The sequence below is a fragment of the Osmerus eperlanus genome, chromosome 14 (genome assembly GCF_963692335.1).
Source record: "Osmerus eperlanus chromosome 14, fOsmEpe2.1, whole genome shotgun sequence".
NCBI classification, from domain to species: domain Eukaryota; kingdom Metazoa; phylum Chordata; class Actinopteri; order Osmeriformes; family Osmeridae; genus Osmerus; species Osmerus eperlanus.
Window position 1 is genome coordinate 17,731,657 of NC_085031.1, and position 22,731 is coordinate 17,754,387.

At 53.7% G+C, this 22,731-nt stretch overlaps 3 protein-coding genes across 3 annotated transcripts in view; 1 reads left to right on the top strand and 2 right to left on the bottom strand.

Moving 5' to 3' along the window:
- LOC134033390 (rho GTPase-activating protein gacF-like) overlaps nucleotides 1-2,089 on the bottom strand; it is a 19,189-nt gene extending 17,100 nt beyond the window's left edge. The window contains exon 1 of the mRNA XM_062477523.1: nucleotides 1,788-2,089. Within this exon, the coding sequence (XP_062333507.1) occupies nucleotides 1,788-1,814 (27 nt within the window). The 5' untranslated portion in view covers nucleotides 1,815-2,089. The remainder of the gene's footprint in view (nucleotides 1-1,787) is intronic.
- A 1,959-nt stretch (nucleotides 2,090-4,048) lies between these two features.
- Nucleotides 4,049-13,141, bottom strand: zgc:154142 (uncharacterized protein LOC555481 homolog). The gene is made up of 7 exons (XM_062478266.1): nucleotides 13,138-13,141; nucleotides 12,004-12,186; nucleotides 11,500-11,612; nucleotides 7,789-7,883; nucleotides 6,712-7,001; nucleotides 6,379-6,539; nucleotides 4,049-4,471 (listed from the first exon to the last, which is right to left on the bottom strand). The coding sequence occupies exons 1-7, from the start codon at nucleotides 13,139-13,141 to the stop codon at nucleotides 4,271-4,273; spliced, it is 1,047 nt and encodes a 348-aa protein (XP_062334250.1). The 3' UTR covers nucleotides 4,049-4,270.
- A 578-nt stretch (nucleotides 13,142-13,719) lies between these two features.
- On the top strand, nucleotides 13,720-14,983 carry LOC134033391 (extended synaptotagmin-1-like). Its single transcript, XM_062477524.1, has 2 exons — nucleotides 13,720-13,842; nucleotides 14,402-14,983. Exon 2 carries the CDS (start codon nucleotides 14,423-14,425, stop codon nucleotides 14,813-14,815), a length of 393 nt encoding a protein of 130 aa, XP_062333508.1. The 5' UTR covers nucleotides 13,720-13,842; nucleotides 14,402-14,422; the 3' UTR covers nucleotides 14,816-14,983.
- The last annotated feature ends 7,748 nt before the right edge of the window (nucleotides 14,984-22,731 follow it).

The following is a 22,731-nucleotide window of genomic DNA, read 5'->3' on the forward strand; positions in this document are numbered from 1 at the left end:
TCACAGAGAGGGAATGCCTATAGCTAGAGGCTGACATCCAAGTCTTCTTCCTGCCCTCTCTGGTTCACGACAGGCAGACCCATTGTGATTAGCTGAGTAATCCTCATCCTCCCTCCCCCTGCAACACACACTCCCTCCCCCCACTCCCTCCCCCCACTCCCTCCCCCCTGCAACACACACTCCCTCCCCCCACTCCCTCCCCCACTCCCTCCCCCTGCAACACACACTCCCTCCCCCCACTCCTCCCCCCACTCCCTCCCCCCACCCCCTCCCCCCACTCCCTCCCCCACTCCCTCCCCACTCTCCCACTCCCTCCATCTCCTCAGGAGAAGAATGGCTCTCAAAGCTACTTGGTGTTAAAAAGTTATCTGCATACGTTTGTTATCTTCTGTAGTGGAGACAAAGAGAGAGAGACAAAGACAGAAAGTGTGTGACTACTTCTGAGTACTTCAACATGTCCCTCTTGTGGCAGGTCTAAAGCACCTAGTAGATCTTCATTAACTTCTACACGCAGAAAACTCAGCATTAAAAAAGTTGCTCGTTCCAAGTCAGACAACTTAAGTTTGTGTTCTCATCCTGGCAAATAGCTTCTAGCCCCAACATGCTCCTCTCCTCCCCCTTCCTACCCTCCCCCTCTCCTTCTCCCTCCTGTGTGGGTGGTCACAGGGCAGCTGGGTGAGACAGCACTAGTGGCAGCAACAGCTGTCTCTCCCTCCCTCCCTCTCCCTCCTTCCCCTCTCTCACTGTCTCTCTCCTCCCTTCCTCCCTCTTCTCTCCTGCCTTTCTCTTTCTCTCTCCTTTTCTCTATCTGTCTCTAACATGTGCTTCCCCATATCACAAACCTGAGGTGTCTTTCAAAGTGGTCAAAAACCGGCAAAATGCTGTTTTTCTACTGTAAGGTCTTTGACATGCACCGAGGAGGAAACTGGTTTCATTTAAGAAATGAGAAGCAAGTTACAGTATGTCCTTTACCCTGGCTCTCAGATGGAAAGTTTTAGTTTTCATAACACTTTCATACTTTCCAAAACTCCCTCAAAATGCTGACAGAGCAGGGTGAGAGCGAGGCTATATGTGTGTGTGTGTGTGTGTGTGTCCAGGCATAAAGGTGCTGGCTGTGCTGTCCCGTCTGACTCAAGAGCATGACGTCATGTCTGCTCATTGTCATCAGTGAACAAGCCCAGTCGAGGAGCTGTCTGAGTGCTAAAGGTTGTTTCTGATGTTCATCACAGAATGATCCTTTGGAAGATTTAAAGGATGTGATCTGGTATATAAAGTTAATTTGAGTATATAGGGACACGTGGAGTTAGACAGCCAGAAACTAGATGAGTAACTGTAGTAAGCGTAGGGTTAGGGGTGTAGTCCCTCTCTCTGTCTCTCCCTCCCTCCCTCCCTCCCTCCCTCCCTCCCTCTGTCTCTCTCCTCCCTCCCTCCCTCCCTCCCTCCCTCCCTCCCTCCCTCCCTCCCTCCCTCCCTCCCTCCCTCCCGCCTCCCTCTCTCTCTCTCTCTCTCTCTCTCTCTCTCTCTCTCTCTCTCTCTCTCTCTCTCTCTCTCTCTCTCTCTCTCTCTCTATCTCTCTCTCTCTCCTCGTCTCTCTCTCTCTCTCTCTCTCTCTCTCTCACACACACACACACACACACACACACCAACTCCAGCACAAAAGAGTGTGCAGCCCATGACAGGAGAAGGCATGCTGAATCCCTGAGGCACAGGGGAGGGGGTGGGTGCCCCCAGTCCCCTCTGGCCCCCCTCACCCCCGTCCCATGAGAGCAAGGCTTCATAGTTACTACACAGATGGTGAGGGCTCCAGCACCCATTCCAGAGTCAAAACGCTTCCAGAGAGAGATGAAAAAAACATCTGAAGTCCTCCTCTTCTCTCCTCCCTCTTCTCTCCTCCTCCTTTTTCTTCTCTCTCTTGCCTGAGTTTTACTCCTAAACTTTCCCCGGCTTGGAGAGGCTTCCCCCCCAGCGCGCCTCCACTCCCCCACCCCGGAACACAGCACAGCCAGGAAACCTCAACACACAAAACAAGAATGAAGAAGAAGGGGGGATCTTTACAGACACGCTCCATATAAACCCCAGGCAAAGACTAGCCTGTCTCCCTGGTCTCTCTCTCTCCCCCTTCCCTCGCTCCTACTGAGCTGCATGGCTATTGGCTGAGCCGGCAGGTCATGTGACTTTGTGAGAACTTCAGAGAGGACTGCATTCTCTGTCCAAGCAGGGAGGAGAAGACTATCCGGAACAGTCTGTGATTATGATGCACCAGATTTAAATGTGATCGTGTATGAAATATGATCTTTACAGTTTCATATTAGAACACTGACTAACTGTCAATCACTATTATGAACAATTCTTTAATGATTAACTAACATAACATTTTTTTTAATGATTAACTTTGAAAACACTAAACGTATATTCGAATGAGATCGTGTATGAAGTATGATCTTTAGAGTTTCATATTACAACACTGACTGTCAATCACAAACTCTTATTAACTAACAATTCTTTAATGATTAACTACGATTAGCTATAAATATTCAAGAACAGTCCAGAAATGTTATCTAACTGAAAGATCTTGACACCAAGTACTGAGATGTGAGACTAGATACCAAGATAACACACAGAAGGAAAGTGAATAATGAATAGAAATGTGCTTCTATTATATATATTATATGTAATCAAAACGTTGACACGGTCAACCACAACATACTTCAGTCTAAGTTTGATCAGTTTAACTTTTCTTCTTCTACATCCAGCTGGTTCAAATCATATTTATCAACTCAAACTCAGTGTGTTAAAATAAACAATGTATTATCCGACTTCAAAAATCTGTCTATAGGTGTTCCCCAAGGTTCAATCCTGGGTCCACTTCTTTTCAGTCTTTATATTAACGATTTACCATCAGTTTGCCAAGACTGTGAGGTTCTGATGTACGCAGACGACACTGTGATCTTTGGGTGGGGTAAGAATAATGTAGAGGTCGCTGCTAGGCTTACAAAGGTCATGGTTAATGTGTCTGACTGGTTAAACAAATGTTGTCTTCAGCTCAACAAGTCCAAAACCGTTGCTATGTTTTTTTCTAAAACCAGCAAGTCTCACACTGAACCCGATGTGTTTATTTCTGATCAAAGAATCAAGATTGTGAAGGATTACAAATATCTTGGTATCTTGATTGATAATCAACTTACTTTTAAAAAACATGTTAAAAAAATATGCACAAATTTAAAATTCACCTTAGCCAACTTTAGGCATCTTAGAAATCACATGTCCACCAAGGCTGCTAAAATGTACATGTTCTCGTTGTTTTTATCTCATATTAACTACTGCTTACCCACCTGGTCTACTGCCAACTCCACTACCCTTAAACCAGTAATGTCTCTTTACAAACAGGCTCTCAAAATACTTGACAAAAAACCTAAATCACACCATCACTGTTCAGTCCTCCATAAATACAGACTTTTAAGTTGGGACAACATGATCACATTCAAGAACTGCTGTTTAATGTTCAAAATCCGGTTTAACCTGGCCCCCCCACCACTATGCAGCCTAGTCAAGTTTAGAACACCAGCAACCAGTGCTACTCGAGGGGCAGCAAGAGGAGACTGTGTTATTCCTTTAAAAAAAAGTGTATTTGGACAGTCGGTTTTCTCAATTAGGTCAGCCCGGGAATGGAACCATCTCCCTCAAAACATTAGAGAATCAACCTCATCCAACTGTTTTAAAAGTAATCTCAAAACATGGTTGATAAATAACCAAAAATGTGATCACTAGTGGGTAAGCAGTAGAACTTGTATATTGGGATTGTATTTTATTTTATTGTTTCATTTTTTTATTTTTTTTTATTTATTGTCAATGTTATGTTTGATATACGTTAATGCCTTTTTTTTTTAGGTTGTATAGCCTTTTTCCCTCTGGCAGAGGGACTGCCAATGGAAATTAGCCTTTTGGCTATAATTGGGTGCATTTACATTTTAATGTTTATGAATGTACACTGTCCCTCTTGATCAAATAAACAAAATTGAAAAAATTGAAAACAGGAAGCACCCAGTATTTTTACTTCATATTTTTCTTCATCATTGAGAAAGTTACCTAGAAAATCAAAACATCTAATCTAATTTACATGATATTCACACAATAACCCAAACAGATCATGTCTTAAATGTACAATTCACAGTTCACTTCAACCTAGAAAATTCCACGAGGTCTTTTCACACCATCTCTGAACTAGAAACCCTGGAAGCTAATACTAAGAAACCTGGATCTGCAGTCTGTTTTACAAGCTCTCCTGTGCCTTCTCGTAGGTGAACCTCTTGATGCTGTCCAGGATCCAATCGTTGAAGGCAGACACTCGGGTGAACACGGAGGGCTTCTTGTCCTTGATGCAGCCCTGTGGGCCGAAACTAACGATCCCATGGACCTCCCAGCTGGAGTCAGGACCAGCAGGCTGACACACGAACGGACCTCCTGAGTCTCCCTGGAGATAATAATAATAATAATAAGACTTTATTTATATAGCACATGTCATCCAAGAATTGAAACTCAGTGTGCTTTATATAAAATCAATAAAAACAATAAACAAGAAGAATCGGATTCAGGAGGAGCGATGTGGTTTTCGTCCTGGCCGTGGAACTGTGGACCAGCTCTACACCCTCGGCAGGGTCCTGGAGGGTGCATGGGAGTTCGCCCAACCAGTCTACACATGTTTTGTGGATTTTGAAAAAGCGTTCGACCGTGTCTTTCTGGGGCTCGTGTGGGGGGTGCTCCGGGAGTACGGGGTACCGGATTCCCTGATCGGGGCTGTTCGGTCCCTGTACGACCGGTGCCAGTGTTTGGTCCGCATTGCCGGTAGTAAGTCGAACTTGTTCCCAGTGAGGGTTGGACTCCGCCAGGGCTGCCCTTTGTCACCAATTCTGTTCAGAACTTATATGGACAGAATTTCTAGGCGCAGCCAGGGCGTTGAGGGGGTCCGGTTTGGTGACCTCAGGATCGGGTCGCTGCTTTTTGCGGATGATGTGGTCCTGATGGCTTCATCGGGCCGTGACCTTCAGCTCTCACTGGAGGGGTTCGCAACCGAATGCGAAGCGGCTGGGATGGGAATTAGCACCTCCAAATCTGAGGCCATGGTTATCGACCGGAAAAGGGTGGAGTGCAATCTCCGGGTCAGGGAGGAGATCTTGACCCAAGCGGAGGAGTTCAAGTATCTCGGGGTCTTGTTCACGAATGAGGGAAGAATGGAGCGCGAGATCGACAGGCGGACCGATGCGGCGTCCGCAGTGATGCGGGCTCTGCATCGGTCCGTCGTGGTGAAGAAAGAGCTGAGTCGAAAGGCGAAGCTCTCTATTTACCAGTCGATCTACGTTCCTACCCTCACCTATGGTCACGAACTGTGGGAACCGAAAGAACGAGATCGCGAATACAAGCGGCCAAAATGAGTTTTCTCATTTTGGGCTCTCCCTTAGAGATAGGGTGAGAAGCTCGGTCATCCGGGAGGGGCTCAGAGTGGAACCGCTGCTCCTCCGCGTCGAGAGGAGCCAGTGATAAAACTGATAAAACCACTGATAAAAGTAATATAAATAAATAAATACAAAATTTAAATGTAACAAAACAAAATACAAGCCACAGTCTTTGCGGGAATCAAAAGCACATATAAGCCGCAGTCTTTGTGGTGTCTACCATAACCCCCCCCCCCCTGCCCCACGTGGAGCCCCCTGCCTGGGTACCATGCCCCACGTGGAGCCCCCAGCCTGGGTACCATGCCCCACGTGGAGCCCCCTGCCTGGGTACCATGCCCCACGTGGAGCCCCCAGCCTGGGTACCATGCCCCACGTGGAGCCCCCTGCCTGGGTACCATGCCCCACGTGGAGCCCCCTGCCTGGGTACCATGCCCCACGTGGAGCCCCCTGCCTGGGTACCATGCCCCACGTGGAGCCCCCTGCCTGGGTACCATGCCCCACGTGGAGCCCCCAGCCTGGGTACCATGCCCCACGTGGAGCCCCCTGCCTGGGTACCATGCCCCACGTGGAGCCCCCTGCCTGGGTACCATGCCCCACGTGGAGCCCCCTGCCTGGGTACCATGCCCCACGTGGAGCCCCCTGCCTGGGTACCATGCCCCACGTGGAGCCCCCTGCCTGGGTACCATGCCCCACGTGGAGCCCCCTGCCTGGGTACCATGCCCCACGTGGAGCCCCCTGCCTGGGTACCATGCCCCACGTGGAGCCCCCTGCCTGGGTACCATGCCCCACGTGGAGCCCCCTGCCTGGGTACCATGCCCCACGTGGAGCCCCCTGCCTGGGTACCATGCCCCCCCCTTGCCCCACGTGGAGCCCCCTGCCTGGGTACCATGCCCCACGTGGAGCCCCCTGCCTGGGTAGCAGGTCCTACCTGGCAGGCCGACTTGAGCTCGTCTGGAGACTCATATCCGGCACACACCATGGAGGGTCTCAGGGTGTCCCACCAGTAGGCCGGCTGGCTGCAGGTGGGGTAGTCCACCACAGGCAGGCACGCCTGGTTCAGCTGGGCCGACACCTGGGGGAACAGGCTACCTGGGGAGGCGAGGGCGGGAGGGGGGGAGGGTGGGGGGTCAATTCACAATCACAGGTAACCATTTAATATGCACCCATATGAAATATCACACACGCACATCTCCTCCAAATAATACAATCAATTAATTATCCCCCAAATTCTTTTGAATAAAAACTCAATTTCCCATCATACCTTTCTCGTCGCCCCAGCCGGTGACATAGCAGGGTGTTCCTGCGGGCATCACAGCGCCCCCTGCTGGCAGGCAGACAGGGCTGATCTCCCTGGTGGTGGAGGCGGGCGTGGCCAGGTGCACCAGGGCCAGGTCTTTGCTGATGTCAGAGCGGTCCGTCTCGTACACGAAGCCCTCGTGGCGGAGGATGGCGTCCACGCCCAGGCACACCTCCAGGGGGCGCTCGTCCAGGGACGAGTTCATGTGGTGTTTACCCAGGCACATGCGCCAGAAACTGGGGTTGTTCAGAGGCCTGGGGGGTGGGGAGGAGATGAGCATGGGGAGGCAGGAGGGCATGTTGTGTGTGTGGATGTGGTGTGTGTGGATGTGGTGTGTGTGGATGTGGTGTGTGCGGATGTGGTGTGTGTGGATGTGGATGTGGTGTGTGTGGATGTGGTGTGTGCGGATGTGGTGTGTGTGGATGTGGTGTGTGTGTGGATGTGGTGTGTGTGGATGTGGTGTGTGTGGATGAGGTGTGTGTGGATGTGGTGTGTGCGGATGTGGTGTGTGTGGATGTGGTGTGTGTGTGGATGTGGTGTGTGGATGTGGTGTGTGTGGATGTGGTGTGTGTGGATGAGGTGTGTGTGTGGATGTGGTGTGTGTGGATGAGGTGTGTGTGGATGTGGTGTGTGCGGATGTGGTGTGTGTGGATGTGGTGTGTGTGTGGATGTGGTGTGTGGATGTGGTGTGTGTGGATGAGGTGTGTGTGGATGTGGTGTGTGTGGATGTGGTGTGTGTTGATGTGGTGTGTGCGGATGTGGTGTGTGTGGATGTGGTGTGTGCGGATGTGGTGTGTGTGGATGTGGTGTGTGTGGATGTGGTGTGTGAATGTGGTGTGTGTGGGTGTGTGTGGATGTGGTGTGTGTGGATGTGGTGTGTGTGGATGAGGTGTGTGTGGATGAGGTGTGTGTGGATGTGGTGTGTGTGGATGAGGTGTGTGTGGATGAGGTGTGTGTGGATGTGGTGTGTGCGGATGTGGTGTGTGTGGATGTGGTGTGTGTGGATGAGGTGTGTGTGGATGTGGTGTGTGAGTGTGTTACTTCATGAAGCAGTGGGCTGCAGTGAGGATCCATTCAGGGTGGATGAGGGAGCCTCCACAGCCGTGCATGTAGGGGATGGGAGGGAACGGACTGGCCTGAGGAGAGAGATGTCACACACGCACACGTTATAACCACACGCACACATTATAACCACACACGCACACATTATAACCACACACGCACACATTAAAACCACACACGCACACATTATAACCACACACGCACGCATTATAACCACACATGCACGCATTATAACCACACACGCACGCATTATAACCACACATGCACGCATTATAACCACACGCACGAATTATAACCACACGCACACATTATAACCACACACGCACACATTATAACCACACGCGCACACATTATAACCACACGCGCACACATTATAACCACACGCGCACACATTATAACCAGACACGCACACATTATAACCACACACGCACACATTATAACCACACACGCACACATTATAACCACACACGCACACATTATAACCACACGCACACATTATAACCACACACGCACACATTATAACCACACACGCACACATTATAACCACACACGCACACATTATAACCACACACGCACACATTATAACCACACACGCACACATTATAACCACACGCACACATTATAACCACACACGCACACATTATAACCACACACGCACACACATTATAACCACACACGCACACATTATAACCACACACGCACACACATTATAACCACACACACACACACATTATAACCACACGCATTATAACCGCACACGCACACATTATAACCACATGCACACATTATAACCACACACATTATAACCCCCCCCCCCCCAGTCTGACCTGCATGGACACCTGCCCCCCCCCAGTCTGACCTGCATGGACACCTGCCCCCCCCATGGACACCTGCCCCCCCAGTCTGACCTGCATGGACACCTGCCCCCCCCCCAGTCTGACCTGCATGGACACCTGCCCCCCCCCAGTCTGACCTGCATGGACACCTGCCCCCCCCCCAGTCTGACCTGCATGGACACCTGCCCCCCCAGTCTGACCTGCATGGACACCTGCCCCCCCCCCCAGTCTGACCTGCATGGACACCTGCCCCCCCCCCCCAGTCTGACCTGCATGGACACCTGCCCCCCCCCCCAGTCTGACCTGCATGGACACCTGCCCCCCCCCAGTCTGACCTGCATGGACACCTGCCCCCCCAGTCTGACCTGCATGGACACCTGCCCCCCCAGTCTGACCTGCATGGACACCTGCCCCCCCCCCCCCAGTCTGACCTGCATGGACACCTGCCCCCCCCCAGTCTGACCTGCATGGACACCTGCCCCCCCAGTCTGACCTGCATGGACACCTGCCCCCCCCCCCGTCTGACCTGCATGGACACCTGCCCCCCCAGTCTGACCTGCATGGACACCTGCCCCCCCCCCCGTCTGACCTGCATGGACACCTGGCCCCCCCCCCCAGTCTGACCTGCATGGACACCTGCCCCCCCCCAGTCTGACCTGCATGGACACCTGCCCCCCCCCGTCTGACCTGCATGGACACCTGCCCCCCCCCAGTCTGACCTGCATGGACACCTGCCCCCCCCCCCCCAGTCTGACCTGCATGGACACCTGCCCCCCCAGTCTGACCTGCATGGACACCTGCCCCCCCCCCCCAGTCTGACCTGCATGGACACCTGCCCCCCCAGTCTGACCTGCATGGACACCTGCCCCCCCCCCCCAGTCTGACCTGCATGGACACCTGCCCCCCCCCCCCCCAGTCTGACCTGCATGGACACCTGCCCCCCCCCCCCCCCCCAGTCTGACCTGCATGGACACCTGCCCCCCCCCCCCCCAGTCTGACCTGCATGGACACCTGCCCCCCCCCCCCCGTCTGACCTGCATGGACACCTGCCCCCCCCCCCCCAGTCTGACCTGCATGGACACCTGCCCCCCCCCACCCAGTCTGACCTGCATGGACACCTGCCCCCCCAGTCTGACCTGCATGGACACCTGCCCCCCCCCCCCCAGTCTGACCTGCATGGACACCTGCCCCCCCCCCCCCCCAGTCTGACCTGCATGGACACCTGCCCCCCCCCCCCCCCAGTCTGACCTGCATGGACACCTGCCCCCCCCCCCCCCGTCTGACCTGCATGGACACCTGCCCCCCCAGTCTGACCTGCATGGACACCTGCCCCCCCCCAGTCTGACCTGCATGGACACCTGCCCCCCCAGTCTGACCTGCATGGACACCTGCCCCCCCAGTCTGACCTGCATGGACACCTGCCCCCCCCCCCCGTCTGACCTGCATGGACACCTGCCCCCCCCCCCCAGTCTGACCTGCATGGACACCTGCCCCCCCCCAGTCTGACCTGCATGGACACCTGCCCCCCCCCCCCCCCCGTCTGACCTGCATGGACACCTGCCCCCCCCCCCCCGTCTGACCTGCATGGACACCTGCCCCCCCCCCCCCAGTCTGACCTGCATGGACACCTGCCCCCCCCCCAGTCTGACCTGCATGGACACCTGCCCCCCCCCCCCTAGTCTGACCTGCATGGACACCTGCCCCCCCCCCCCCCCAGTCTGACCTGCATGGACACCTGCCCCCCCAGTCTGACCTGCATGGACACCTGCCCCCCCCCCCCCAGTCTGACCTGCATGGACACCTGCCCCCCCCCCCCCCCCAGTCTGACCTGCATGGACACCTGCCCCCCCCCCCCCCCCCCCCAGTCTGACCTGCATGGACACCTGCCCCCCCCCCCCCAGTCTGACCTGCATGGACACCTGCCCCCCCCCCCCGTCTGACCTGCATGGACACCTGCCCCCCCCCACCCAGTCTGACCTGCATGGACACCTGCCCCCCCAGTCTGACCTGCATGGACACCTGCCCCCCCCCCCCCAGTCTGACCTGCATGGACACCTGCCCCCCCCCCCCCCCAGTCTGACCTGCATGGACACCTGCCCCCCCCCCCCCCCCAGTCTGACCTGCATGGACACCTGCCCCCCCCCCCCCCAGTCTGACCTGCATGGACACCTGCCCCCCCAGTCTGACCTGCATGGACACCTGCCCCCCCCCAGTCTGACCTGCATGGACACCTGCCCCCCCAGTCTGACCTGCATGGACACCTGCCCCCCCCCCCAGTCTGACCTGCATGGACACCTGCCCCCCCCCCCCCAGTCTGACCTGCATGGACACCTGCCCCCCCAGTCTGACCTGCATGGACACCTGCCCCCCCCCCCGTCTGACCTGCATGGACACCTGCCCCCCCAGTCTGACCTGCATGGACACCTGCCCCCCCCCCCGTCTGACCTGCATGGACACCTGGCCCCCCCCCCCAGTCTGACCTGCATGGACACCTGCCCCCCCCCAGTCTGACCTGCATGGACACCTGCCCCCCCAGTCTGACCTGCATGGACACCTGCCCCCCCCCAGTCTGACCTGCATGGACACCTGCCCCCCCAGTCTGACCTGCATGGACACCTGCCCCCCCCCCCAGTCTGACCTGCATGGACACCTGCCCCCCCAGTCTGACCTGCATGGACACCTGCCCCCCCCCCCGTCTGACCTGCATGGACACCTGCCCCCCCAGTCTGACCTGCATGGACACCTGCCCCCCCAGTCTGACCTGCATGGACACCTGCCCCCCCCCCCGTCTGACCTGCATGGACACCTGCCCCCCCAGTCTGACCTGCATGGACACCTGCCCCCCCAGTCTGACCTGCATGGACACCTGCCAGGGCCAGGAGTGGGGCACAGCCTCCAACCCGTTCACCACCCTCAGGGTGGCGTTGCTGGGGGTTACGGCCGGGACTCCACACCCCTCTGGCCAGCCTGGGGGGAGGGGAGGGGGAGGGGAGGGGAGGAGAGGGGGGAGAGGAGAGGAGGGGTAGGGTAGGGGGGGGGGGGAGGAGGGGAGGGGGGGGGGAGGAGTGGAGGGGAGGGGAGGGGGGAGGAGGGACAGGAGGAGTGGTTGTCATTTATTTGTATAAATAAACAAAGAAAGTACTGATATTCTGACAAGTGTTTGGGGGTAGAACTGTGATTTGACGTGTTGAAGAGGTGGTCTTACTGATGACAGCATCACACACACACACACACACAGGGTCTTACTGATGACAGCATCACACGCACACACACAGGGTCTTACTGATGACAGCATCACACACACACACACACACACACATACACACACACACACACACACACACACACTGGGTCTTACTGATGGTGATGTTGTCCCAGGGGTTGGGGGGCGGGGGGGGCAGTGTGGGGAACACACTGGGGTCTGTGGTCCAGTATCCACGGAAACCTTGTTCCACATTGGCACCGTTGCTAAGGAAACGGACCACGGCCGTGTCGCCGGGGATGACAATGGTAGGGGGCGGGGCAAAGCCGCAGAAACGACCTGCAGCCAATGAGGAACGACCAAAAAAACAGGAAGTGTGATATGAAGGTAGAAATGCAGTGTTCACAGTGTGGATATTAGCAGAAATTCTAATCTATAGTATAATGTGAGAACTCTGTGGGCCTCATGTACGTACATTCGCAAACGTAGCGTTATTTGCGCCATGGCCAACCCGCATCTGTGCACAGCGATGACTGTTTGAAATGATCCTGATGCCAATATTTTTTATGTAGCGAGGAGTTTAACTAGCCTGGCTCTGCCCTCCTACGTACTTCCGCTCAATTTTGATTTTGCTTCTGTACTGCGTCTGGGCTTGAGGTACGTAAGTCAGATGTCTCCGGTTAACTTTCTACCTGTCCAATCAGCGAACAGAGAGAGTGGCTGAGAACGATGACGTTGATGTTGTGCGCTAGTTTGTGTTGTAGTTCCGTAATGGCGGCGGAGAAAGATGCGAGCGAAGCCATTCGGTCCGTTGTGGCAACGCTGCCGAATATACACAGAAGTTAAAGCCGGAGCAAGAACAATCTTTGATCCCCACGGGGTTTGTTTGATTTTCCAGCTAGCTCCGTTAGTCGTGAAGGAGTTGGCTAAGGCGAACGCTAGAGATTGGTTATGGCAGATCCAGAGTGGCTCTTGGCAGATCCAATAGTTTTAAACTTCAACAGAGTACCCGCCTTAACGCTTGTCAATGGAGCGAGCCCAGACTCTCTGTACAAATGAAATGTACGAGAGTCTGGTTAGGACCAGGCTAGAGTTTAACAACTGCTGGAATGGATTGTGAACACCAGACATCCCAAGTCTCCCGGAAGGTCCGGGAGTCTCCCGCATTTCAATAGCGGCTCCCTGACGCCCGCAAATGCTCTACAATCTCCCGGAAATCTGGGATTTTGTATTTAGAGCGAGCGAGAGACTGTACAATGCTAATTTCTGGTGGAGACAGGTGCATATCACGCATCCTGATTGCGTCCCGGGGCTGCCAACTTTTTTGGAAAAGTTGGCAGCCCTGATAAAGGAAATTCATCAACCACATGTTGAGCCCCAGCCCATTCTCACCTGGCACCCAGTAGGAGAAGTCCCTGAAGAAACTTATCTGTTTCAACAACTTGTTTCAACCCAATTCTGAGAAACTCACACTGGCTTGCTTCCCAGTACTGCTGTTCAATTATAGGAATTCCAGACCACTCTAAGTGGTTACAGTCCAGATTAATAATGAACGTTATTAATGTAAAAAGTGCTTTTGTGAGAGCTTGAAAGGACTAATAATGACGTTAGAAATGGTGTGCTGTGATAACTGTAGTGGGCAGCTTTGTACTAGCCATTAGGTGCTGTATGATAAAACTGAACAGATTACTCTATAAACGTTTTTTTTTTAAATCCATTCACTGTTTAGAAATGTTACATCAAAGCCTCTGGTGTGCACAGACAGAGAAACAATGAGAACAGAAGTTTACAGGAATCCGGTATATTATAAACATTATTTAATTCATCTGGCCTGGCCACCTGTTGAAACACAGCCCATTCTCACATGAGGTCTGAATGCACCCAAGGTTGTTATCACCATGTTGATAGTGTGCCAGGTGGGCTTTATATAGACCAGAGAGACGTGCAGAAGGGCATTCTGGGCTCACGACAGGAGATCGTCCTGACGCCATACAGGTAAGGTGTTTCACCCCGACCATCCTACTTTACATGATTGAAGTGTCAGAGTGGAAAGCTCTTCATCGTTTCCCCCGATAAATTTTTTGGGCGCTGCTGTTGGGTGATTATACCTGGCTTGCATATGACGTTACAATTGATCTCAAATGTGTTTGATGGTGTTTGTCTATATTATTGTTGCTTGCTTTCCTACAGGTACACTCTTGCACGTTTGAGGCTCATGTTGTTTAATTGTAACTTGTTTAACTACATGCTCTTATGTTTCTTCCCATTGGCACTTATTTGCTTTTCACAATGTATGCTTCATGTTTTGGTTACCCGCAATGTTTTTGGGGCTATCTCGTTGTTTATGATCAGTGACCTATGCACTTTTGTAAAGCTCTCTCTTGGAAGTCGCATTGGATAAAAGCATCTGCTAAATGAATAAATGTAATGTAAATGTTTAGGACAGGGATCTGTGCAGGCCAGTCAAGTGTTTCCACACCAAACTCAACAAAACATTTCTCTAGTGTACATTCTGTCTCTCTGTCTCTGAGCAGCGGGCCAGTCCTCTAAGCATCGAGCCAGTCCTCTGAGCATCATGGCTTCCTCTCTCACCCTGGGTGTGTTCCTCCTCTCTGCCCTGGCCACCGTCCACTGCGGAACCGTCAAAGTCTGGGGCCTGAAAGGATCGGGGCTCAATGGAGACGCCGCGGGCAACCAGCCTGACTGCTACGTGAGGGTGTTTTGCGCAGGCAAGGATGGCGGCCAGACCTACATCATCGACAACAATCGTAACCCCTCCTGGAACAGCGTGTTCACCTTCAGTAAGGTGGCACAGTCAGGTGCTATTCTGAAATTAGAGGTGTGGGATAAAGACCTCAAGTACAACGACCATCTAGGCACCTGCTCCCATTCCATCAGCCCTGGAACCCACTGGGGGCAGTGTTCCATGAAGAAGGGAAGTTTATCCTACTCTTACAGCTTCGAGTAGCAGCTGTCAGGCCATTGGAAGGTCTTCACATCCTGTGTGTTTATTGGAATCAGGCTTTCATGTTAAGAGCCCCTGTTTAGTCCTGGCTGAATCCCTGCATCACATTGCCTGTTTACTGTGCCACCCTGGTCCCTACATTACCAATAAAGATCTTCTGCTGCTACAGAACTCTGTTTGTCTTTCAAAGCTTAGATTCCTGGCATTCTAGTAGCCTATGTGTGTGTGAGATCTCGTGAACCAGGTACTGTAGGAAGTTGAAAGTTGGCAGGTGTCTGGCTCAATGCACAAGGATGTGCAATGAAGCGAGGGAAGTATATCTGAGGCGATACAAAAGATGCAGTCGGGGTCTTAAAGGTGCTGCTCCACAGTCGGGTGGTGCTATAGGAGCTGCAGCGGGTGTAGGACAAGAACACTGTGAACTATCTATAGTTCCAGCAATCTGTGTGTGTCACCGACATCGTAATTCATCGACTGCATCACAGGCACTGAGCACTGGTTTCATATAATTGCTTTAACAAGCAATGTCACAGAGCACATTACATACGCCCCCATGACCCAACCTAGAGGACAGAGGTATTCTGCTGTAGAAAGAGAGAATATCATCAAAACTGGTGGTAGATGTTTAATCTAAAAAGCGATGCCTGACTGGAACAGCTTAGAGAACAAACCCACACACACACACATTAAACACACAGACAGACAGACAGACATACATTAAACAAACACACAGACACACACAGACATTAAACAAACACACAGACACACACAGACATTAGACACACAGAAGCAGCTGTCACTCCAAAACAAGAAGACAGCTTGACCCCTCACCTCTTGACCCCTCACCTCTTGACCCCTCACCTCTTGACCCCTCACCTCTTGACCCCTCACCTCTTGACCCCTCACCTCTTGACCCCTTACCTCTTGACCCCTCACCTCTTGACCCCTTACCTCTTGACGCCATGTCAGGACCTCCTTCTCTCCTCCTCCGTCCCTTCACGGCCCCAGCTCCGTCTGGGCCTGCAGCCAGGCAGTGAGCAGGGGACTCTGGTGGCTCCGGGCTGGCCCCAGGACTACCCCACCCAGGCCACGTGGCCTGGGTGGGGTAGTCCTGGGGCCAGCCAGGAGACACCAGAGTCCCCTGCTCACTGCTGGAGGAGGCCCCACACGGAGCTGGGGGTGAAGGGAGGAGGAGGAGAGAAGGAGAAAGGAGGAAGGAGAGAGATGTGAAGGGAGGAGGAGGAGAGAAGGAGGAAGGAGGAAGGAGAGAGATGTGAAGGGAGGAGGAGGAGAGAAGGAGAAAGGAGGAAGGAGAGAGATGTGAAGGGAGGAGGAGGAGAGAAGGAGGAAGGAGGAAGGAGAGAGATGTGAAGGGAGGAGGAGGAGAGAAGGAGAAAGGAGGAAGGAGAGAGATGTGAAGGGAGGAGGAGGAGAGAAGGAGGAAGGAGGAAGGAGAGAGATGTGAAGGGAGGAGGAGGAGAGAAGGAGAAAGGAGGAAGGAGAGAGATGTGAAGGGAGGAGGAGGAGAGAAGGAGGAAGGAGGAAGGAGAGAGATGTGAAGGGAGGAGGAGGAGAGAAGGAGAAAGGAGGAAGGAGAGAGATGTGAAGGGAGGAGGAGGAGAGAAGGAGGAAGGAGAGAGATGTGAAGGGAGGAGGAGGAGAGAAGGAGAAAGGAGGAAGGAGAGAGATGTGAAGGGAGGAGGAGGAGAGAAGGAGGAAGGAGGAAGGAGAGAGATGTGAAGGGAGGAGGAGGAGAGAAGGAGAAAGGAGGAAGGAGAGAGATGTGAAGGGAGGAGGATGGAGGTAGAGACAGTGCTAGATAGGTAGAGGAATGAGCAACCAACTTAACATCTCCAACACCAATTTCTACCAGGTGCCCCTCACCACCACCACCACCACCTCTACCCTCGCCCCATAGCCTCCCCCCTCTTTCTCCCTCCTCCCCATCTCACCCTCGCTGGGGTCCACAGCGCTCCAGGTGGCAGTGAAGCCCGTGTCCACCACCCTGCTGTTGGAGACAAAGCTGACACTCATCCTCTCCCCATCACTCACCAGCTCCTGAGGGGGCTCCTGGCTGCAGTAGGTACCTGGGGGGAGGGGTAAGAGGAGGGGAGGTGGAGGGGTAGGAGAGGAGATGTAAGAGGAGGGGGGGATGTGCAGGGATAGGAGGTGTAAGAGGAGGGGGGATGTGCAGGGATAGGATGTGTAAGAGGGGAGGAGGAGAGGGAGACATTTATATTTGGGAAATATATAAAATATATGAAATATATAAAATAAAAGATTTTTTCAACCTTCAAAAAAAAAAATCCTTAAAAAAACTTTTACCGCAAATTTTCTTTATTTTAATTTTTTTACCCTTCAAAACCTCTTTTCGAAACTTGTGAAAGAGACTCACATTTTGAAAGCTTTCATACACAGTGAAAAATTGGCATAATCTGTTAAACAGTGTCATAATCTGTACTAAACAGTGTCATAATCTGTACTAAACAGTGTGTTAGTGTCCGAAAGTCACTGTGCTTCAATCTCTCTTTCTCATCCTGCCTGCCCCTCCCCTCCCCTTCCTACCCAGACTGCCCAGGCGGTCGGTGAGGGAAACTCGGTCGTTCATGCAGAGCTGGCTCTCCTCCAGAGACAGGGACAGGAAGTGCAGGCGGACCAGCATGCCCAGGGGCACCTGGATGTCCCACTGGCAACGGGCATCGTTGTCATAGCTACCAGGGTGGCCCATGGAGGACAGGGTGCCCTTGACCCCTGTCAGCTCCCTCGGTCCTCCACACCCAGACGCTGAGGGGAGGGGGAAGGGGGAGGAGGGAGGGAGAGAGGGGGGAGGAGGAGGGAGAGAGGGGGGAGGAGGAGGGGAGCGAGGGGGGAGGGGGGAGGGAGAGAGGGGGGAGGGGGGAGGAGGGAGGAGAGAGAGAGGGGGGGAGGAGGAGAGAGAGAGAAAGAGAGAGAGAGAGAGAGAGAGAGAGAGAGAGAGAGAGAGAGGAGAGAGGGGGGGGGGGATGGGGGAGGGAGAGAGAGAGAGAGAGAGAGAGAGAGGGGGAGGAGGAGAGAGAGAGAGAGAGAGAGGGGGGGGGGGGGGGGGGGAGGGAGGGAGAAGAGGGAGGAGGGGAGAGAGAAAGGGGGGGGAGGGGGAGGGGAGAGAGAGAGAGAGATTTTCAGATCAGTGTAAGAACATACTATGAAGGATGTGACCTGGTTCACAAGTTTGGTCCAGGTTTGGTCCAGGTTTGGTCCAGGTTTGGTCCAGGTTTGGTCCAGTATAAAACTGACTCACACCAGTTCAGACCAGTAAGACACTGGTTCATATCAGTGTGACGTACTGTGAAGGTGGTACAGGTCCTTGCGGATCACGTTCTCCATCCAGGGACGGTAGGCGGAGGCTCGTGTGAACACGCTGGGCTTCTTGTCCATGATGCAGCCGATTGGTCCAAAGCTGGTGATTCCGTGGACCTCCCAGGGGCTGACGGGAGAGTCCTGACACACCAGGGGGCCGCCAGAGTCCCCTGCACTAGGCCAGGGTCAGAGGTCAGGGGGTGGAATGTAGGGCTACACGATTATGGCCAAAATGATAATCGTGATTATTTTTATCAATATTGAGATCACGATTAATAATCACGATTATTTGTTGATTTTAACCAAAACAAATGTTATTGTCACATAGGCTAATTATAACTGCTTTCACATCCATACTGTGCTACATTCCTGCTAATGTACAAATATGTGCATCAAAATAATAGAGGTCCTCTTATTCACCAAAATTCAGTGCATCTCCTCAAAGAATTAATAAAAATAAATAAATAAATAAAATGTAGCAAAACTTCAACAGGGCACTATTTTCCATTTTCCATTTTGTAAATATATTTTAGTAAGCAAAACATTTAAATAAAAAAAACTTTGATACTATGAATGAAATGACACATTTTAAATCATGCAAATTTGATCATGGGAAGCCAAAATCGTGATCATGATTAAAATGTCATTAATTTTGCAACCCTAGTGGAAAATGTAAGGATCAGGCATTCAACAGACTGGAGGGAAGGTGAGAGGGTGAGAGGGAGGGTGAGAGAGAAGGAGGGAAGGTGAGAGGGAGGGTGAGAGGGTGAGAGGGAGGGTGAGAGAGAAGGAGGGAAGGTGAGAGGGAGGGTGAGAGGGTGAGGGTGAGAGAGAAGGAGGGAAGGTGAGAGGGAGGGTGAGAGGGAGGGTGAGAGAGAAGGAGGGAAGGTGAGAGGGAGGGTGAGAGGGTGAGAGGGAGGGTGAGAGAGAAGGAGGGAAGGTGAGAGGGAGGGTGAGAGGGTGAGAGGGAGGGTGAGAGAGAAGGAAGGAAGGTGAGAGGGAGGGTGAGAGGGAGGGTGAGAGAGAAGGAGGGAAGGTGAGAGGGAGGGTGAGAGGGAGGGTGAGAGAGAATGAGGGAGGGTGAGAGGGAGGGTGAGAGGGTGAGAGGGAGGGTGAGAGAGAAGGAGGGAAGGTGAGAGGGAGGGTGAGAGGGAGGGTGAGAGAGAAGGAGGGAGGGTTAGAGGGAGGGTGAGAGGGTGAGAGGGAGGGTGAGAGGGAGGGTGAGAGAGAAGGAGGGAGGGTTAGAGGGAGGGTGAGAGGGTGAGAGAGAGGGTGAGAGGGAGGGTGAGAGAGAAGGAGGGAGGGTTAGAGGGAGGGTGAGAGGAGGGTGAGAGGGTGAGAGGGAGGGTGAGAGAGAAGGAGGGAGGGTTAGAGGGAGGGTGAGAGGGTTAGAGGGAGGGTGAGAGGGTTAGAGGGAGGGTGAGAGGGTGAGAGGGAGGGTGAGAGAGAAGGAGGGAGGGTGAGAGGGAGGGTGAGAGGGAGGGTGAGAGGGAGGGTGAGAGGGAGGGTGAGAGAGAAGGAGGGAGGGTTAGAGGGTGAGAGGGAGGGTGAGAGGGATGGTGAGAGGGTGAGAGGGAGGGTGAGAGGGAGGGTGAGAGAGAAGGAGGAAGGTGAGAGGGAGGGTGAGAGGGTGAGAGGGAGGGTGAGAGAGAAGGAGGGAGGTTAGAGGAGGGTGAGAGGGTGAGAGGGAGGGTGAGAGAGAAGGAGGGAGGGTTAGAGGGAGGGTGAGAGGGTTAGAGGGAGGGTTGAGAGGGTTAGAGGGAGGGTGAGAGGGTGAGAGGAGGGTGAGAGGGTGAGAGGGAGGGTGAGAGAGAAGGAGGAGGGTTAGAGGGTGAGAGGGAGGGTGAGAGGGAGGGTGAGAGGGAGGGTGAGAGGGAGGGTGAGAGAGAAGGAGGGAAGGTGAGAGGGAGGGTGAGAGGGAGGGTGAGAGAGAAGGAGGGAGGGTTAGAGGGAGGGTGAGAGGGTGAGAGGGAGGGTGAGAGGGTGAGAGGGAGGGTGAGAGAGAAGGAGGGAGGGTTAGAGGGAGGGTGAGAGGGTTAGAGGGAGGGTGAGAGGGTTAGAGGGAGGGTGAGAGGGAGGGTGAGAGGGAGGGTGAGAGAGAAGGAGGGAGGGTTAGAGGGAGGGTGAGAGGGTGAGAGGGAGGGTGAGAGGGTGAGAGGGAGGTGTGAGAGAGAGGAGGGAGGGTTAGAGGGAGGGTGAGAGGGTTAGAGGGAGGGTGAGAGGGTTAGAGGGAGGGTGAGAGGGTGAGAGGGAGGGTGAGAGAGAAGGAGGGAGGGTTAGAGAGTGAGAGGGAGGGTGAGAGGGAGGGAGGGTGAGAGGGTGAGAGGGAGGGTGAGAGAGAAGGAGGGAGGGTGAGAGGGTGAGAGGGAGGGTGAGAGAGAAGGAGGGAGGGTGAGAGGGAGGGTGAGAGGGTGAGAGGGAGGGTGAGAGGGTGAGAGGGAGGGTGAGAGAGAAGGAGGGAAGGTGAGAGGGAGGTTGAGAGGGTGAGAGGGAGGGTGAGAGAGAAGGAGGGAAGGTGAGAGGGAGGGTGAGAGGGTGAGAGGGAGGGTGAGAGGTAGCTCTGACCTGGCAGACAGATTTGAGCTCGTCAGGGAGGGTGTATCCACAACAGATCATGGAGTCCTTGACCTGGAACCACCAGTAGTCCATCCTCTTACAGGTACTGAAGGGAACCACTGGCAGGGCCACCTGGTTCAGACCCTCCGATGGTTTGGCATTCAATGAATCACCTGGAGAGGGAAGGAGGAAGAAAAAGAGAAAGATTGAGTGTTAGAAAAGGATGCTGTAGTTGTATGTTCTCACCAGCAGAGAGAGACAAAGTGGGAAGATTTAGAAATCATTCAACTCCCTGCTCACTCCCTTTTCACCTTCACTCTCCCTCCAACCCCCCTCTCCCTCCAACCCCCCCCTCCCTCCAACCCCCCCCTCCCCCATTCTCCCCCTCCCCTCTCCCCGGTCTCTCTCCCCTCCCCTCTCACCGGTCTCGTCCCCCCAGCCCGAGGCGTAGCAGGTGGTCCCTCCAGGCAGCACCTCCTCCAGAGGGGGCAGGCAGGCGAAGGAGACCTCCCAGCTGGCCTCCACCTCCCCGTCCAGCCGGACCAGGGCGATGTCGTACTCCACGCTGGGCACGGCTGGGTAGCGGAAGGCCTCGTGCCGCACGATGGAGCGCGCAGAGAAGCAGCGCTCCGACGCCTCGGAGAACGTCAGGTTGTGTTTGCCCAAACACATGCGCCAGCGCTGGAGCTCATCTGCATAGCTGGAGGGGGCGGGGGAGGAGAGGAGGGGAGGGGGGACGAGAGGAGGGAGAGAGGGGAGGGAGGGGTGGGGAGGGAGGAGGGGGGGGGGGGTCCAGGAGGTTTCATGGTAAGAGCTATGGACTTTTTTCAGGCCTGCAGATAAGGTAAAACAAGGCCAAAGGCACAGCCTATGATGTATATCTCTTTACTTCATGGAAAACACTCATGATAAATAGGATTTTCTTTTGCTGTTGTTGTTAGGTTACTGAGGCCGTTTACTTGATGAAGCAGTGAGCTGCAGTCATCACCCAGTTCTTATGGATCAGAGTTCCTCCACAGATGTGAGAAAAGCTGGGCTCAGGTCTGCTGGGGGGCCAAACCTGCCACACACACACGCACACACGCACACGCACACACACACACGCACACACACACACGCACACACACACACGCACACACACACACTCACACACACACACACACACGCACACACGCACACACACAGACAGGAAGATGAGACAACAGCAGTGGTTGTTAGCAGGAAAGATGAGCTCTCATCAGGGACTCATCTCCTTTTATTAGAAGTCTGAGAGAGAGTAATTACATTCACCTGACAGAACAACTCCTTACACCAGACAAGACACCAGGGAGACAGAACAGGAGAGAGATGGAGAGAGATGGAGAGAGAGGGAGGGGGGAGAGGTGGAAAAGATGGAACAGAGAGATGGGAGAGATGGAGGAGATACAGAGAGGTAAAAGGAGAGGAGAGGGATAGAGGGAGGAGAAGCGATGAGAGACTGATGATTGGCTGGGCTACAATGAGTTGTTATTTCATATCCCTTGGTGTGAGTGAAAGATGGAGCTACTAAGTCAGCTTGCTGTTCCTTCATCCTAACTCATCTGGGATTGACTTCCCTGCATGTTCTTCTCTGGAGGGCCATTCATCTTCATGAAGAAGTCTGTGTGTGTGTGTGTGTGTGTGTGTGTCTGTGTGTGTGTGTCTCACCTGCATGGAGACCTGCCAGGGCCAGGAGTGAGGCCTGGCTGGTTCTCCGTTAACGATCCTGGAGGTGACCAGGGGAGGGACAGCCGGGCGACCGCAGGTGTCCACCGGCCAGTCTGAAGACACACGGTTATCCTTCAGTTCTTTATCCTCCATCACCAACAACTTCAACTCACTCAATACATTGTAGATTATGATTTTGATATTATTTTGAATTCATATTTATTTAATTTTAGAAGCTACGGTAAGACACCTGCTACATATTTCCTACAAATGTGTTTCTGTCCCAATGACAAGCAATGGACAGTTTGAACACAGTGTGATGTCATCAACAAGCGCCCAGA

Excerpts from the sequence above, each read along its gene's own strand:
- zgc:154142 (XM_062478266.1), bottom strand. Across the intron at positions 11,613-12,003 it reads CTGGGACAACATCACCATCA|GCTGGCCAGAGGGGTGTGGA; the intron begins GTAAGACCCAGT and ends CCCTCCCCCCAG. Across the intron at positions 6,540-6,711 it reads CGGCTGGGGCGACGAGAAAG|GTAGCCTGTTCCCCCAGGTG; the intron begins GTATGATGGGAA and ends TCGCCTCCCCAG.
- LOC134033391 (XM_062477524.1), top strand. The coding sequence starts at position 14,423 with ATGGCTTCCTCTCTCACCCTGGGTGTGTTCCTCCTCTCTGCCCTGGCC.